At 34.8% G+C, this 18249-nt stretch overlaps 2 protein-coding genes across 2 annotated transcripts; one reads left to right on the top strand and one right to left on the bottom strand.

Annotated features, from left to right (window-relative positions):
• Nucleotides 1-2080: 2080 nt before the first annotated feature.
• Nucleotides 2081-6359, bottom strand: LOC145061545 (receptor-like protein 7). The gene is made up of 2 exons (XM_079009057.1): nt 3349-6359; nt 2081-2353 (listed from the first exon to the last, which is right to left on the bottom strand). Exons 1-2 carry the CDS (start codon nt 6233-6235, stop codon nt 2343-2345), a joined length of 2898 nt encoding a protein of 965 aa, XP_078865183.1. The 5' UTR covers nt 6236-6359; the 3' UTR covers nt 2081-2342.
• Nucleotides 6360-15293: 8934 nt separating this feature from the next.
• LOC145062175 (uncharacterized) lies at nt 15294-17354 on the top strand. The gene is made up of 2 exons (XM_079009806.1): nt 15294-15923; nt 16202-17354. The coding sequence occupies exons 1-2, from the start codon at nt 15584-15586 to the stop codon at nt 16237-16239; spliced, it is 378 nt and encodes a 125-aa protein (XP_078865932.1). The 5' UTR covers nt 15294-15583; the 3' UTR covers nt 16240-17354.
• Nucleotides 17355-18249: the final 895 nt, after the last annotated feature.

Raw genomic sequence — 18249 nt, 5'->3', positions numbered from 1 at the left:
TATTTTGCAAAGGATAAAACCATGTGAAACGTGAGTGATCATCAATAAACACAACATAATATAAATAACCATTTGATTCAACCGGAGTTGGTCCCCATAAATCACCGTGTATCAAATCTAACGGATTTAATGATCGTTTAGGATTTAAATCAAAAGGTAATTTTTGTCCCTTAGAAAGATGACAAGGTTCACAAAAAACTGGTTTAGGAAAAATAGAAGTAACATTCAACAAACCAAGTTTTTGTAAATTAGTGATAACATCAAAAGAGGTGTGTCCTAAACGATTATGTCATAGTTCAAAAGAAGCTTTATTAGAAACTCCAGAAGAGGCGATCAAGGCTATATGATCATCTTTAAGCACATACAATCCATCCTCACACCGAACTCTTGCTATCACTTGTTTGGTTGACCTGTCCTGAATATGAAAGAATGGTTGAGAAAAAAGAACATCAACTGGATTATCCATGGTAAGTTTACTAATTGATAACAGATTCTTGGTTAAATGAGGAACAACAAAGACCTTTCGTAAAGTAAGATTTTTTTGAACCATGGTGTCACCAATATGTGAAACTGGCAGATTGTTTCCATTACCAAAAAGAACATGTGAATTACCAGAATATGGAGCAGGTGAGGTGACATTATCTGTTGAGGAAGTCATATGTGCAATTGCTCCCGAGTCCACATACTAATCGGGATTTCCCTGAGTGACATGACACTGGGAATGAAACGCTTGTGCCAAGTTTGAGTCTTGATGAAGAGAGTTGGAAGCATATGTAGACAGACTTGGACAAGAGGACGCATAATGTCCATTTGTGCGACAAAGCTGGCAATGGGGAGGACGACGCCCCCCACAGCCTCTACCACCACCAGCAGATCCACGAGAGCCACCACGTAGATAATTTGTTGACCGACCCCTGTTATTGGTGGAACGAGATTGAGAAATAAAAGCTGCAGGTGGAGTAGTGGTGCCATGGATGGATTGTAAAAACAATTCATGGCTCTCTGCCTGAGATATAAGATCATGAAAGGTTGGAGAGGGTTTACTGGTGCGTATGGCAATAGAGAATGTTTCAAATGAAGGCCCTAATCCGCATAAGAACCAATGAATTTTATCTATATCTTCAACTGGTTGGCCTATGGCAGCCAATTGATCACAAGCAGACTTAAACTTTCTACCATATTCAGAGATAGTAGAGGTACCTTTTGTCATTTGACGCAAAGAGTCGCGTAAGGAATGAATTCTTTCTACCGAAGAACTGCTACAGGCGGATTCCAGTGAGGTCCAGATCAAACGAGTTGTGGAGAGCCCAAGTACTTCAGCAGCAACCTCTTCAGTTAATGACGAATTGAGAAGAATCACAGCCTTCTAATCAAGATCAAACCAGGAGGTAAAAGCTGGATTGGGAACTGATTTGTTGTCAACTTCGACTGTTGCAGCAGGTGGAACAGAGGTGCCATCAATGTGGGGCAAAAGCTTCTGATAAGAGAGTAAGGGAAGCATCTGATTCTTCCAGAGAAGATAATTGGTGGAACATAACTTGATGGGAATCATATGAAGCAAAGTGTTCATCAAAAAAGTGCCATCCTGAGAAGTCGACATCTTCTAGGGTTTTGAGAAAAGAAGCGGAAAAATAGAAGGACGGAAGGATCGGATGGTTTAGGCTGATACCATGTAATACTAAGATAAATTAAGCCACACACCAAAATGTGTGTATGATATTGTATATATACTAATGAATTATAATAATGAGATCCTATAATGTAGGATCTATAGAATACAGATATACATAACATATTATACAATATATTTATCTAATAGTTATCTAATAGGAATGTGTATTGAATTGATGTCTTGGTTTGATATTGCTCAAAATTGGTGATAAAAGTATGGTTAATACTTACTAGTTAAGATATAACCGTTATCAAGCCTCAGAATCAACCCAAAAGAGATCAGATATTGGGAGTTTCTTATTATAAGGGTTATTGTTGACTTAACGTAGAAATTGATGTTAGTTAAATGAGTAAAGCAAGCCATGAAGTTGTTTAAAAGCGTGCAAGAAACACATTGACACAAAAATCGTCGAGAATATAGTCCAAGTTAGTATATCACATTTTAAAACAAATATGCCTTTTATGTATCAAGGATACACATAAGCAACACAAGTCTAAGGTATATAAAAAATCTTACAACAAAAGTCTAACTCAAAGAAATTTAATTGAAAGACACATACTTAATAGTAAACAAACTAAAATCCTAACTCAGAGAAAATCCACATACTTAACAATAATTAGACTCAAATCCTTGACCTTATACATCTTCTCCTTGTCCTTCGAACTTGAAGCTATGATACTCCTGAGATACATGTTAAGGTAAGGATTATGATGGTAATTCATGGTTTCCTATCTATAGAAAATGTTGCATCCACACATTCATAAAATGTGTACATGAGAAAATATGGTTATATAACAATATACTTTAAACATGTACCATACCATATATAACACATTCGACACAATCATGCCTTCATAAATACCATCATAAATGTACAGTAAAAGAATACCTTGTTGAAAATACAGACTAACATCACATAGTTGGACAGATAACGTATCCAAGTAAAAAATTAAAATTATTTTCCATAGTATTTTAAATTTAAAATATGTAAATAATACAATCTTTGCTTAGATCCATATCTGGTTTGATATATAATTTAAGGGAAAGCTTCAATAGAGAACCATTAAAAATGGTTCTCCAATGAACCAAACATTTTTTCAAGTTTTAGACCTTATTCTTTATCGAAAAAATAAAAAACTAAAAATATCTAAATTCATAACTTCACATTATGCATGCTAATGTATTTTTCGGATTCACCGTATGAATTTAGATTCACAATTATGAATCTGCACAGATTCACACTGTGAATTTGACGAAACAAACAATGTCCATATTTTTTTATCGAATTTGATATCATTTGAAATAGGATAAAAGTTATGAATTCCTGTATTTTTAGTTTTTTTTTTATTGATTAAAGATATGCTCTTAAAGTTGAAAAAAAAGATTGGTTCTTTTGTTCCATGATTATAATGGTTCTGTATTGAATCTCACCCTATAGCTTAATAATGTTTTTGATAATGATGAAAATTAACCTGAAAGTAACTGTTAACAAGACAATGTTAAGAAACATATCTCGGTTAATCACACAAATATCTTGTAACGATTGCTTTCAAGTAACAAATGTAGTTTAAAAAAAATCCTTTATAAAAGTATCAGAGTTTTGTAGATGACGCTCATATAATATTGTCTTGGAAAATAGCTTCAAAGTTGTAAGGTAATATAAAGGATTATTGTACCTTGGTTTCTCCTTGTGTTACGAAGTGGCCTTACCCATCTGTCCTTCCTCTTTGTGGACTGATCACTATATCTTCCATATAGAGAGTTTCCAATAAAAATCCCAACAACCAGCCCACTTCCAACTCCACAGAATATGATGATCCAATCAATTCTTTCACTTGGGAAGAGAGATCCAGACAAATTGGTTGGTGGTGGAAGTCTTGAAGCCTTTGAAATTTGACATTCCTCGGATAAAGGATGTCCACACAATCGAGAATTCCCCATGTAGGAGCTCCTGTCGAATGTATTGAACTGCTTTCCCTGGGGTATGCGCCCCTCAAGATTGTTGAATGACACATTGAAAATTGAAAGGAAGTTGAGTTGCACCAACTGTTGAGGAATTTCTCCAGATAATTTATTGTGGGAGAGATCCAAAGCTTCGACATTCTTTAGAGATTCTAGTGAGGGCAGAACGTGTCCCGTAAAATGATTGTTGGAAAGATTGAGTGATTGAAGCCCTTGAAGATCTTGGATTGATAGTGGGATTTCTCCTTCAAAATGATTACAAGAGAGATCAATAGCCATATCTATGGTTAAGATATGTTCGTACTGTGTATTGACAGTTTTGTGAATTACTCTTATTGTATAATCCCAAATGAAACCAGATAATTTGTCATTGACTTCCATAACAGATGATTTGCCAACAGATTTCATTGCATTCCAAGTTTGGAAGTACTTTTGGTCCAATTGACCACTAAAACCATTGTTAGAGAGGTCAATGATCCGTAACTTAGAGAACTGTGTGGAAACATCTGTGGAACCTTGAATTGGACCATAAAGTTTGTTAGACCGCAAATCAAGAACTTGCAACTCCGGAAGAGTTCCCATCCAAAAAGGAAATACATCATCAAAAGAGTTAGCTCCAAGAGAGAGAACCTTTAAATTGGTACAATTTGTCAATGATCTTGGGAGCTGACCCATAAATCTATTTTCACTCACATCAAAACTTTTCAACATGCATCCGTGCATAAATGAATTCATAATTTTGCCATGAAAGTTGTTTCTGCTCAGATCCAAAAACGACAACGAATTGCTTAAGCTACCCAAACATGGAGGAAGTGTTCCACTTATGTTATTAGAAAACACATCCAACGATTGAAGAGATTTCAATTCACATATCATTGGTGGTATTTCTCCGTTCAGATTGTTATTTTCGGCTGCATAAACAACTGTGGTTTGTGGTGGAATTGGTAGCTGCCCTTGTACCTGATTATGACTGATGAAAAATAGTTGTAAACGTCTCCATGGGAGAAAACGAGGATGCTGATGAAAGCCAGTGATGGAGTTGTATGAAAGGTCAATCTTCTGTAATGTTTCTTTGCTGTTATTCCAAATCCACACCGGTACCAGGCCATCAATTTTGTTGTCATTGAGACGTAAGTCTATCAATTTATCTTGGAAGCGCAAAAAGGAAGGAAATTCCTTCAAGTTGCATGATTTGAGGTTCAATTCAATTAGTTGTGGTAATGTGTTATTGGTGTAGTTGTTGGGGAGAAGTAATGATATCTTGTTATCACCTAACCTGAGAGTATCAAGTTTGTTGAGGTGTAGGAACATGTCTATGTCTACCCTCCCTTCGAGATTATTCGAGAATAGGCTAACAAATTGAAGACTTTTGAATTTGGAAAATGAGCTTGAAATTGGTCCTTGCAATTGATTTTCTTGAAGTTGTATATATGTTAGTTTTGTGAGGTTGAAAAATGATGATGGTATATGACCAGTAAGGAAATTTCTTCCCATCGTGACCACACCAAGCTCGGTTAGGTTTGCAAGAAAGGGTGGGATTTCACCTTTTATGTTCATACCAATTAGATGCAGTTCATTAAGTTTTGTTAGCTTGGCAAGCCAATTGGGCAAGCGTCCCTTTTTGAATTTGTTACCACTAAGATTCAAAACATTGAGTTTTAAGAGACTTGCCAATGAAGGAACAAAGCCTGTGAACTTATTGCCAGCAAGACTCAAGAAATTGAGTTGCGTCAAGTTAGAAAGCGAACCTGGAATGGTACCTGAGAAAGAGCAATCCGAAAGGCCCAATTTAAGCAAGCTGCTGTTATGAAATTCAGGAATGGAACCAATGAGGTTGGTATTTGATGCCACATCAAGTATTTCTAACTTTGGCATCTCAAGTATGGCTCTTGGGAATTCATTCTGAAGAAAACAGTTATACAGCCTGATTGACCTCAAAGAAGAAAAGTTGGCCAAGAAATTAGGTACGGAAGAACTAATGTCAACCCATGAGAGATCGAGTTCTTCGAGTCCTGTTAAGTTTTGCACTAGATTCTTGAAGCCACTAGGAGTTCGAAGCTTTAGTAGATTCATCGACAGATCTAAGGAAGACAGTTGCATCAACTGTGAGATTTCGCTCGGGATTTGGCCACTAAACCCAGAATAAGAGAGATTGAGGCTTCTTAATTGCTTTAGATGAGCAATCTCAGATGGGATTTGAGATTCAACAAAGTTGTTCATGGCAAGGTTTAGGCTTTGAAGATGAACAAGGCTGAAGAGGATGCTGGTAGAATTGATATGCCCGCAAAGAGAGCATTCGCTCAAGTCAAGGCCGATCACATGACCATTCCCATGGTCATTTCTGCACTCCACCCCATACCACGAACAACAATCAAAACCAGCATCAGATGCATTGCTAGTTGGCTTCCAAGACTGGAAGGTTTGAAACCAACTAGCATTGCAAAGCGCATCATCTTGATGAATTAAGCTTTGCTTAAACTGAAACAAGGCTGAGCATTCCTCATCATGGCTAGGTGATGATCCTGTGCAGGTGAGTGTGAACAAAACGTATAAAAGGGAGATGGCTTGCAACAAGCTGAAGTGATTCATGTATGAAGCCATGGAAGAAAGTAGGTTTAATATTTTGATTGTCTATGGACGGGTAACCTTCATTATATAGACCTTCTCCAAGATTAACAACCTACCTAGATAAGATGTCACATGGTTAAGAGCGGGGGGAACCAATGAAATATTGTAGCTCAAGAATCAACTAATAAAGCTAAAAAAGACGATCGATAGAAGAGAAAATTATAGAATATAGACCAAATACAAGGAAAAAAGACTTTCGTTTATTTGCAAAAATTTAATAATAATCTAAAAATCTTGTATTAGTATCGTTTCTTCTGAAATCTATAAAAGTTGGAATGTTAAAAACAATTGATTTCTCTACTAATGTTTTCAGATAAATTAGTATATATTACTTTAATCTTTAGTTGTTCCATTTGTCTAATTTTGTGCTAAATAATAATAATAATAATAATAATAATAATAATAATAATAATAATAATAATAATAACCTAGCATCTCTTTAGAAAAGGTTCTGAATTAACAAAAGTTCAAAATTTATTGTATGCTTAGTTATTAATTATTTCATAAAAATTTTGAATGTTAATTCAAATTACAATTTACAACTGTGATGATTTAACAAATACACATGTCAAAGGTCATACGCATTAATTTCTTACCTAATAAATGATGAAAGTATTCAAAAGTTCAATATAGAATTAAAAATATATTACATTTAATGTAAAATAGTAATACAGATTCTTGAGAATTTAATATAAACTAGGAAAAGGCCCGCGCGTTGCACGGGTCATTCTTTTTAGAAAAATAAGGGTAGAATAATATGATAGCCGAAAACTACAAAAAATAAAGAAAAATGATTAATTTTAGCAACTTTTTAGAAAACATTTGACAAAAGTCTGAATGCTAAAAAGTTCGGGTTAATAATAGAATAAAAAAAAGTATCAAAATAGAATAACCTTGAAAAATGAGAGACAAAACTGTAAATGGATTAAAGAAACGGAGCACTTTTGAGAAAATATAAAAAACATGTCAGAAAAGTCAAAACTGAATCTTTAGAAAAAAAAAATGATACAAGAATACGGTAGACGAAAACGATAAAGAATAAAGAAAAATGGTTGTAAAGAAGTAAAAGTGAAAGTTTAGTGACAAAAATATAAAGAAGTAAAAATAAAGTGCAAAAATTCTAAAGACGAAGAGTTTGTTGAAACTTTAGTGGCCAAATTATAAAAAAGTAAAAATATAGTGGTTAAAAGTGAAAATTTAGTGGCAAAAATATAAAGAAGTAAAAATAAACTGTCAAAACTATAAAGAGGAAATGTTTGTTGAAACTTTAGTGGCAAAATTTTAAAAAAAAAATAAACATAAAGTGGTAAAATTATAGAAGAATAAAGAAAAAGGGTTTTAAAGAAGTAAAAGTGAAAGTTTAGTGGCAAAAATATGAAGAAGTAAAAATAAAATGGCAAAATTATAAAAAGAAAAAATTTATTGAAACTTTAGTGGCAAAATTAAAAAAAAGTAAAACTATAGTGTTAATATTAAAAACATGGAAAGTTTACTGTTCAAACTTCCAATGTCCTTTATATATATATATATATATATATATATATATATATATATATATATATATATATATATATATATATAATGTAAAATATAAATATTCTATAAATAAAGAAAGAGTTTGATACAAATAATAATACATATATCATATATGTATTTATTGATTATATGTTTATTAATATTATTATATATACATATATAATATATGTATATATAACAATATACATAAATAATATATATACAAGCTTAAGTATCCAAACTCACCATACTACGTCGTTTTATATCATATATATACATTGTAATTGTCCAATGTTCTTATAATTCAACTTCTTACATAATTTTTATTTTCAACTATAATATATATAGTTAAGTAGTTGTTCGACAAAAAGATGTGATATAAGAAGAAGATAATAATAAAATTTCGAAAATCTTCAAAAGTAAATTAAGTTAGGGTTGAAGTTTAAGAAACATTATAATAAATATATCAAATAAAACAACGTATTATAATGAGTTTGGGAACCTAAGTTTATATACTGTTAAGGGTATATTCAGTTTTCCTCTATAATTAATAAATAATTAATTAAACTATATCAAAAAAATATTTTTGAAATGGAAGCGAAAGAGAGCAACAAAACCAGAAGTCTTACAAATATTTGTAAAATAGAACTGATCCATGGATCTTTTGGCGACTTGCTAGGATCTTTTTATTAATACTCGTTTTCTTCAAATTCTTTTATTAATTCGTTCTTTTACAATAAACCTAACAAATTATCTATAGTAAAAAAAATAGCCAAGTAGTAAGTCAACTATAGACGACTTCATGAAAGTCTTCTTTTTGTCCTTTTAGAATGTAGCATAGACAAGCACTAATAAGATGGAGCCCTCGACACTAATAAGATGGAGCCCTCGACACAGGCCTCACAACGTCCCTAATTAATGTGTTGGTTTTTTTTTCTTATTATATATATATATATATATATATATATATATATATATATATATATATATATATATATATATATATATATATATATAGGCTGAGATTTGTTAGAATTGGGATATAGTAAGACTTGAAATTCTGAGAATTGCGTAAAACACTTTCAGATTAAAGCATTTGGGTGATACTCTCAATATTCTTTAATCGGATAAGACTCAGAGAGACAAGAATTTGGAATGCTTTGATGATTATTTCATTTTTTTTTACCAGAAAATGAGACCAAAACCGAATTTATGATCTTTGTTTGAAAAACTGTCATATGACAGTTTCAAACTGTCATAATATGTAAAAACTGACATAAAACGGAAGTTTGGATAAGGGTCAAACAATGGTCAATTCTCTGAAAATACGTTTTTCTGATGCATTTTTTATATAGTAACGTTTTTCGACCCCAGCCAGGGGCTTTGCCCCTTGGACCCCGCTCCTAGGGGCGCTGCCCCCGTATACCCGTTCGTTTAGCGGCTTCGCCACTAAATGACAGTGTACTTTGAAAACTTGATCAAACTTAAACAAGTGTGTACTCCACACCTTCTTTACTTGTTTAATATTTATCAAGATCACATTTGGTCAACAAAGTAATCCCATTACACTTAAATAATATTGATGATAACAAATCACTAACAAGATTCAATAGAGAATCATAATTAACCAAAGAACCAATAAACCAATCGTGAAAGTCGGAAATTATAACGATCAACGGCCAATGAAATAGATGTACACTTTTACATTGGACGCACACACACCGGATTATAACAAAAAATCTACACGTTAAAAAAAACTCACCACTTTTTTTCGTTTAAAATTTTTTTAGGCATGTTTTTTATCGAAAAAAACCGAATATACTGTTTTTCGCGATTTTTCGTCCTCTTTCCATAGAGATCCATGATAATATATAAAAAACGAACTTTTTTTTTCTAAAAAACCCACTTCATTTTCTTTGATGAAAAAAGTTCATGTGTATTTTTTTATAGAAAAAAAATTAATAAATATATCAAAATTCAGATTATTTGTACTTTTTAAACAAAGATTTATATTGTAACGACCATAAAATTACAACCAATTGTAACTTTTCAAAAACAACTCATTTTCTTAATGTTATTACAAAAAGGTTTTCAATACAATTATTATCAGATTCTTCCCAGAATCACATCATAAAACATAATCGTGAGGAGCGGTACGATCACGCTTTTGCCTTGCCACGGTCTCCTGAAGAACCTAAAAAACATTAAACCACAACTGTAAGCCCGAAAGCTTAGTGAGATACCCCCAAAATACCAACCACATATACCATACACGCATAACATGCCATATCATATCAGAACACAAAACAACCATGCACTTCGGGTCTACTGTGTGACTGGTCCGCCGCACCGGCCAACAGTCCACCTGGTCCACCCTCCGAGTCTAGCGATGTACATCGAGTCTGCAGTGTGATTGGTCCGCCCGCACCGGGCCTTCAATCCACCTGGTCCACTCTCTGAGTCTACAGTATGACTGGTCCGCCACATTGGGCCTTCAGTCAGCTTGGTCCACTCTCCGAGCCTCGGCACGTCTGGTCCGCCCTCTTGGGGCCTACAGCCTATCCGGACCGCTCGTTGGGCCTTCGGGACAACCGGTTCCCCCTGGGTATGTTGGCCTACAGCACAAAGCAGGACCCGCCTCAACCCAACCCCAGCCCAACAACCATGTGCACATAAACATTCAAGCATATAACAATTTACATTCGATCAACCGATCTAACAGATCACATAACGTAACATCCTCCTAACCAGGATACCGACCTAACCGGTCACTAGCATAGCATCATCCTATATACCAGGATACCGACCTTAACCAGGTCTCTAACATAATACCATCCTAACTACTAGGATGCAAACATAGCAAAGCAATAACATAACAATGATACCCGGATCTCAGTCCGATAAAAGGGTCGGCCTTGGTGCCTTAGACCCTGTTGATATAGTGAGGATAACTCACCTCACAACTGACGAAACTCTGAACTGAAAAAGCAGATTCCCGAATCACCGCCTCACCGAAATTCCCGAACTAGCCAACATAGCAAAAATAATCATTAGGCTAAGCACAATACCCTTCCAAGGGTAAATTGACCAATTTACCCTTAACTCAATCCGGCCCATGACTAAGGCCCACAATCAAATTATGAAAGGCCCAATACTAGATAAGCTCTCAAGCCCACTAATGGCCCAAAGACCAAAAGTCCGAAGCAAAGCCCACTATTGGCCCAATTTACTAAATTGGGCCCACCTCACCAAATGGGCCTAGACCTATGGTCCATAATAATTAATGGGTCCACAATACTCCATCCATAATGTCCAGCCACGGCCCAAAATTTAGCAGCCCAATAACAGCCCAAACCCTAAGGCCCAACATGAAAACCAAACATAGGGAGTACGCTAGGCGTACAACGCTGGTCGCAAAAAGGAAACGGGACACAGACCCGCTACGTTGGGCGTACTCTCAGCTTACGCTGGGCGTAACTCCGCTGAACTACAACATCTCGTATTATCTTAATGGCTTTAGCTCTTAAGTCCAAACTTCAGATCCATAGACCAAATGTGCCTAGGATTCATAAAGTCTTAAACTTTATTGCTTGGGACGTCCATAAATCTCTTTATCCAGGGTCTTAATGCATTAAGACCTATCTATCTCACACATGGAACAACCACAGCCCTTGGGACCTCATTTTTCTCACTCAAGACCTCTCCTAAGGTCTGAAAGAACATATAATCTCGACCAACTCGAAACATGCATCAAGATGAGAACTTTTGGGACAAGAATGGTGTCAAAGCTTCACAACATATAGATCTACACAATATAAATGTCAAGCAAGAAGCTTTATACCTCAGATAGGCTCCAAAGGATGATGTCTTTCCAGATCTATAAGCTCCAGCCACTCAACTCCTTCTTTGACAACTTCCTATTTCTTCTTCTAGCCTCTCTTTTGCCAAAACAAGCTTTCCAAGGCCAAACACACCCAACAACAGAGGTGGGACGGCTAACTAGGGTTTCTGAGGTTAAGAGAGTGTTTATGGAGGCTAGGGTAAGAACCATTATGTTCCTTATATAGTGGTTGACCCTAATTTTAGGGTTTTAGGACTCTGAGAGTACGTTGGGCGTACTCGACCTTGCACCCGTGTCCATTTACCCATTATGCTGGGCGTACCCACGCGTGTCCCATTCTCATACTTGGCCTTCCTTAACAATTTTTCCCATTAAGGGCTATAAATGCCAATATCTTCAAAGTGTCATAACTCCCTCATTCTAGCTCTGTTTTCGATGAACTTTATATCCACGAAGAGGTGGCGAGAAGCCCTACGCTTCTAGATACATACCCTGGTCCGAAAACTTCTCGGATGAAACCCATTTCCCATAAAAGGACCAAAATACCCTTCCTTTTAAATCTCGGGGACTCATAAATAAGTACTTTAAGAACGAGGCGTTACAAATATTCATGTTAAAAAAAACGATATTTCAGTTCCGATTCACATTGTGAACCTGTTCAGATTTATATTGTAAACATGTTCAGATTCACATTGTGAACCTCCTCAGATTCACAGTGTGCATAATAATAAGTCAGATTCACAGTGTGAATCTGAACTGATCAGAGCTTTTTCGCATTGTGAATATTAAAATTTGAAATATTTACAATTTAGATTCACAGTGTGAATCTACACTGATCGAGGTTTTTTTTGTGAACCTTCTGAGATTCATAGTGTGCATAATAGTAATTCAGATTCACAATGTGAATCTGAACTGTTCGAGATTTTTCATATTATAAATGTTAAAAACTGAAATATTTGCGGTTTAGATTCACAATGTGAATCTACACTGTTCGAGGTTTTTTTTTAAAATCGGTGTTAATGTTTATTAATAAAGTACAAAAAATTAATATTTTTGTATAATTAGTTTTTTTATAAAAATAAACTTAAATATTGAAAAAACTAAGAAAATTAAGTGAGTTTTTTTCGAAAAAAAAAGTTTGTTTTTTATATATCATCATGGATATCTATGGAAAAATGACGAAAAATTATGAACAACGGTATATTCGGGTTTTTTTTCGATAAAAGACTTGGCATAAAAAAAATTTTAAATGAAAAAAAGGAAGTGAGTTTTGTTATAATTCGGTACACGTGGGTCCACTATAAAAGTTTACAATCTTTCCTTTTGTCGTTGATAGCTTTAAATTTCGACGCTTTGGATTGGTTCATTGGTTCCTTGATTAATAATGGTTCTCTATTAAACTTCTCTCTCTCTCTCTCTCTCTCTATATATATATATATATATATATATATATATATATATATATATATATAGAGAGAGAGAGAGAGAGGTAGGTTCAAATGTTTTACATATCTATTGTGTGCTAGAATGCACCAATAGGAATTTAGTATTAATTATATGTATATTAAATTCTATCCATACATATAACTCGTTTTTATGGAAACCAATTAAATTCGTCATTAATGTCAACAATAATATTCTTTCAGAATTAATTGATATCTAGAAGAATGAGAATCTAATCCAGCAGAATGAGAGTGTATTCTAGTAGAATACACTATCATTCTTCATATTCTATGCAACTTTATTGTATTTAAAGTGAGTGAGTCCTGAAACAAAATACGAACTCATATATAAAAACCTAGATGCAAATTCATTCTGAAAGAATATTATTGCTGACATTAATAACAGATTTAATTAGTTTCCATAAAAAGAGAATTATGATTATGGATATCATTTAATATACATATAATAATAGAAATCATTTAATATTGATATTTATTTAATTAAATAATTATTTAATTTACTAAATTTCTATTGGTGCATTCTAGCACACAATAAATGTAAAAAACAAAATAACATCTATATATATAGGGGTGTTGATCGGGTAAAATTTTTGGGTTTCGGGTAATTCAGGTCGGGTAAGTCGGGTTTTTCATATAAAAAAATTTACCCGTTACCCTACCCAAATTAAATTCGGGTAATGGGTCGGGTAAGGGTAATTCGGGTATTACCCGATTTTTAATATTTTTTTTAAATTTTTTAATGGCACCTAAAAATAAATGTAATGAAATAAATATGTCGTGCTAAACTTTGAACATTGAGATTTTTTACTCAATAATATTTGAGATATCAAGTATTCTTTCCAAACTTTCGATCTTGGGTTGAATTCTTTATTTTTTTTTTCTATTTTTCTTGTGAAACTTGATCATTGGTTGGGTTGTCAACTTCAATCGTCTCATCTTCTGCTTCAATATAGTCATCTATTGGTGACGAATACTAACGAAGAGCGGACGAGGTACAAGGGTTTTTTGACGTGGAGAAAATAGAACGAGCCTCAACAAGGAAAATTGGGATTTGGGAATTGGGAGGGTTAGATAAACTCATAAAGGGACATTATTTCTTATATATACTTCGGGTAATTGGGTATACCCGAAACCCAAACAACTTATCCTTTACCCGACCTGAAAAAAATTTGGGTTACCCACTTACCCGGAAAAATTAACCCGATACCCGATTTACCCATTACCCGAAAAATCGGGTGGGTAATTCGGGTAACCGGTATTTTTGACAGGGCTATATATATATATATATATATATATATATATATATATATATATATAGGTTTAGGTTCTATAGAAAACAAAAAACCTTAGAAATCATAAAAATGCATATTTTTCAACATACAAAGTTAATTCTAGCACAATCGATTATAGAGCAACATATAACACATATTAAATTCCAACATTTGGTTATACCCTTACAGACTCATGGTGAGCAGTTGGCACCTGAAGTTGTCCTATTTGCCTATGTCAAAGATATTTCTGCAGATTTCTTGCTGATTTTATGCTTTAGATTAATCGGCAGAATATCTTTGTTATCACAGTCTTTTATTGTCAATAATTGTAGATAATTTAGTAAAGCTGATTTATAGGCTAGAAATCTGTAATTTAAGCTGATAATTAGCTTGTATATTCGGTATATATTGAGGATTCTTCTGAATGAGAAATCAAATCTTTTTTTCCCAAAAACAAGTCTCTAAATTGTCATGGTATCAGAGCCACAATTCTGATCAGTGTCTGGTCTTTTTTTTTCTCTTGATCCCAATTTAATATCTTGCTCTTAGTTATTCTTGATCAAGTTCTTGTAGCTTCATGTCTACCATGTCCTCAGAAAAATGTGATGCTTTCTTGGTTCGCTTCAATGGGAAGAATTACTCAGCATGGTCATTTCATTTCCAAATTTTTGTCAAAGGGAAGGACTTATGGGGCCATATTGATGGCAGCACTCCAGTTCCAACTCTTGACAAAGACAAAAACAAGATTGAACAGGCAAAATGGGAGGTCAAGGATGCCCAAATCATGTCATGGATTATTAGTTCTGTTGAATCCAATATCGTGTTAAATCTTCGCCCTTTCAAGACTGCATCCCGGGTGTGGGAACACTTGAAGAAACTCTATAGTCAGAACAACACCGCTCAAAGATTTCAACTGGAACATGAGTTAGCTTCCCTTCAACAGGATAGTCTTTCCATCTCTGATTTCTACTCTTGCTTCATGAATCTTTGGGCTAAATATACAGATATCGTTTATGTCACTTTACCTCCAGAAGGTCTTAGTTCTGTTCAAGCTGTCCATGAAACTACTAAAAGAGATCAATTCCTTATGAAGCTTCGATCTGATTTTGAAATCACTAGATCTAATCTTATGAATCGAGACTCGATTCCTTCTTTGGATGCATGCCTCAATGATTTATTCCGATAAGAACAATGTCTTCTCACTCAAAATAACTTGGACAAACAAAGATCCATGACGGTTCCTATGGCTTATGCAACACAAGGTAAGCCAAGAGGTAGGGATATGCGCACAGTTCAATGTTTTTGTTGCAAAGAATTTGGACATTACGCTTCAAATTGTCCAAAGAAATTCTGCAACTATTGCAAAAAGGATGGCCATATTATCAAGGAATGTCCTACCAGGCCTCCTAAAAGATCAGAAACAGCATATACTGCATCAGTTGGGTCTTCAAGTGCTGGTGGTTATATGAATACAGCTCATTCAACTCAAAATGCCCATACACCACAACCTGTAACTCCTGAAATGATTCAACAAATGATCATTTCTGCATTTTCTTCCTTGGGAATATCCGGTAAATCTCTTTCACCTACATGGTATTTTGACTCAAGAGCCTCAAACCATATGACAAATTCTTCTCATTTTCTTACCAACCTAAAGAAATACACCGTGAATCTTGAAATCCATATCGCTGATGGTAATCACTTATCTATCACAGCTACCGGTGACATCTCGGTATCCATAAAAAATGTTTTTTGTTTCTCCGGTCTTGCTACTAATCTTATTTCTGTTGGCCAACTCGTCGATAATGATTGCAAAGTGGAATTTTCTAAGCTTGGTTGTATTGTGCAGGATCAACAGTCGGGAAAGATGATTGCGAGGGGGCCTAAATCTGGACATCTTTTTCCTCTTGATTCTCTTTTTTCTTCATATCCAACGCTGCCTTTTTTTGCTTGTAATGTTGCTCCTGTTGATTACAAAGTGTGGCACAAGCGTTTTGGACATCCAAATAAACATGTTCTTTTTGATTTGTTGAAATCTGGTTTGCTAGGGAATAAAAAATCGTCATCTTTTGAGAATATTCGGTTTGAATGTAGTTCTTGTAAACTTGGAAAAAGTAAAACTTTGCCTTTTCCCACTCATTCATCTAACGTAACTCAACCTTTTGATTTGATACATAGTGATGTTTGGGGTATGGCACCGGTTACTTCTCATGCAAATTATAAATACTTCGTTACCTTTATAGACGATTACAGTCGTTTCACATGGATTTATTTCATGCGTTCTAAAGATGAAGTATTTTTCAGTTTTCAAGTTGTTCCATGCTTATGTTCAAACTCAATTTTCGGCTCGAATTAAAATTCTTCGATCCGACAATGGGGGAGAATATATGTCTCATGTTTTTCAAGAGTTCCTACAAGAACATGGCATAATTTCTCAAAGATCGTGTCCTTCAACACCTCAACAAAATGGGGTGGCTGAAAGAAAAAATCGCCACCTTCTTGATGTGGTTCATACACTTCTCTTGGAGTCATTTGTACCTGCTAGGTTTTGGTGTGAATCTCTTTCTACGGTTGCACACCTTATTAACAGACTCCCTTCTCCCTCATTGAACCATCTCTCTCCTTTTACTTGATTATTTGGTCGCAACCCGGATTATTCTAATCTTCGTACCTTTGGTTGTGTATGTTATGTTCATCTCCCTACACATGAACGTACAAAACTAACAGCTCAATCTGCCCAGTGTGCTTTCCTAGGTTATTCCACTCACCAGAAAGGTTTTCTTTGTTATGATCCTAAAGTACGTCGTATTCGAGTTTCCAGAAATGTGATTTTTATGGAGAATCAATATTTCTTTTCCACTTACAAAGATCATGTTTCCCCGTCAATTTCTGCAGTTCCTATATTTGATGACTCTTTTGAAGAATCTTCCTCTTCGAAACCGATATTGGTTTATCATAGACGTAAAAAGGACATAACAAATCAACCTCCCACACCTCCAGCGCCCTCCCAATCTGATTCCCCTACTGCTGATCCAGTTTCAACAAGTGAACATGCCACTCGAAGACAAAGTACACGGGCTAGTAAACCTCCTGATAGGTATGGTTTTTCCAATCATGCATCCTTCACAACCACTTTGTCCTCTATTTCCATTCCTTCGTCTTATAAACAGGCAATGGAGCATGATTGTTGGAGAAAAGCTATTGAAACAGAACTTCTCGCACTTGAAGAAAATCAAACTTGGGATGTTATGAAATGTCCCTCATCCGTGACACCTTTGGGCAGCAAGTTCGTATTTCTATCAAGTTACATTTTGATGGATCCATTGACCGTTACAAGGCTCGTTTTGTAGTCCTTGGAAACAAACAAGAGTATGGCTTAAACTATGATGAAACATTCGCACCGGTAGCCAAGATTACTACTGTACGTACCATATTAGCCATCGTTGCCTCTCAGTCATGGCCTTTACTCCAAATGGACGTCAAAAATGCATTTTTACACGGAGATTTGAAAGAAGAAGTTTATATAAAACTACCTCATGGTATGCGTACCTCACCTGGTGATGTTTGCAAACTAAAACGATCCCTATATGGCTTGAAATAGGCACCAAGAGTATGGTTTGAGAAGTTTCGATCTACCCTTCTTGGTTTTTCATTTGTTCAAAGCCAATATGACTCGTCCTTTTTCTTCAAAAGACATCTAAGGGAATAGTTATTCTTCTTGTTTATGTGGATGATATTGTTGTGACTGGCTTTGATATGGAAGCTATCACTGAGATTAAAAAGTTGTTGCATTCAACATTTCATATGAAAGACCTTGGCCCTCTCACTTACTTCTTGGGGTTAGAGGTGCATCATCGACAAGAAGGGATTTTTGTGAATCAACACAAGTATATTCAA

Source organism: Lactuca serriola, chromosome 7, assembly GCF_051521515.1.
Source record: "Lactuca serriola cultivar US96UC23 chromosome 7, Lser_US96UC23_V15, whole genome shotgun sequence".
Classification (NCBI taxonomy): domain Eukaryota; kingdom Viridiplantae; phylum Streptophyta; class Magnoliopsida; order Asterales; family Asteraceae; genus Lactuca; species Lactuca serriola.
This window is presented reverse-complemented; position numbering and strand designations above follow the sequence as displayed.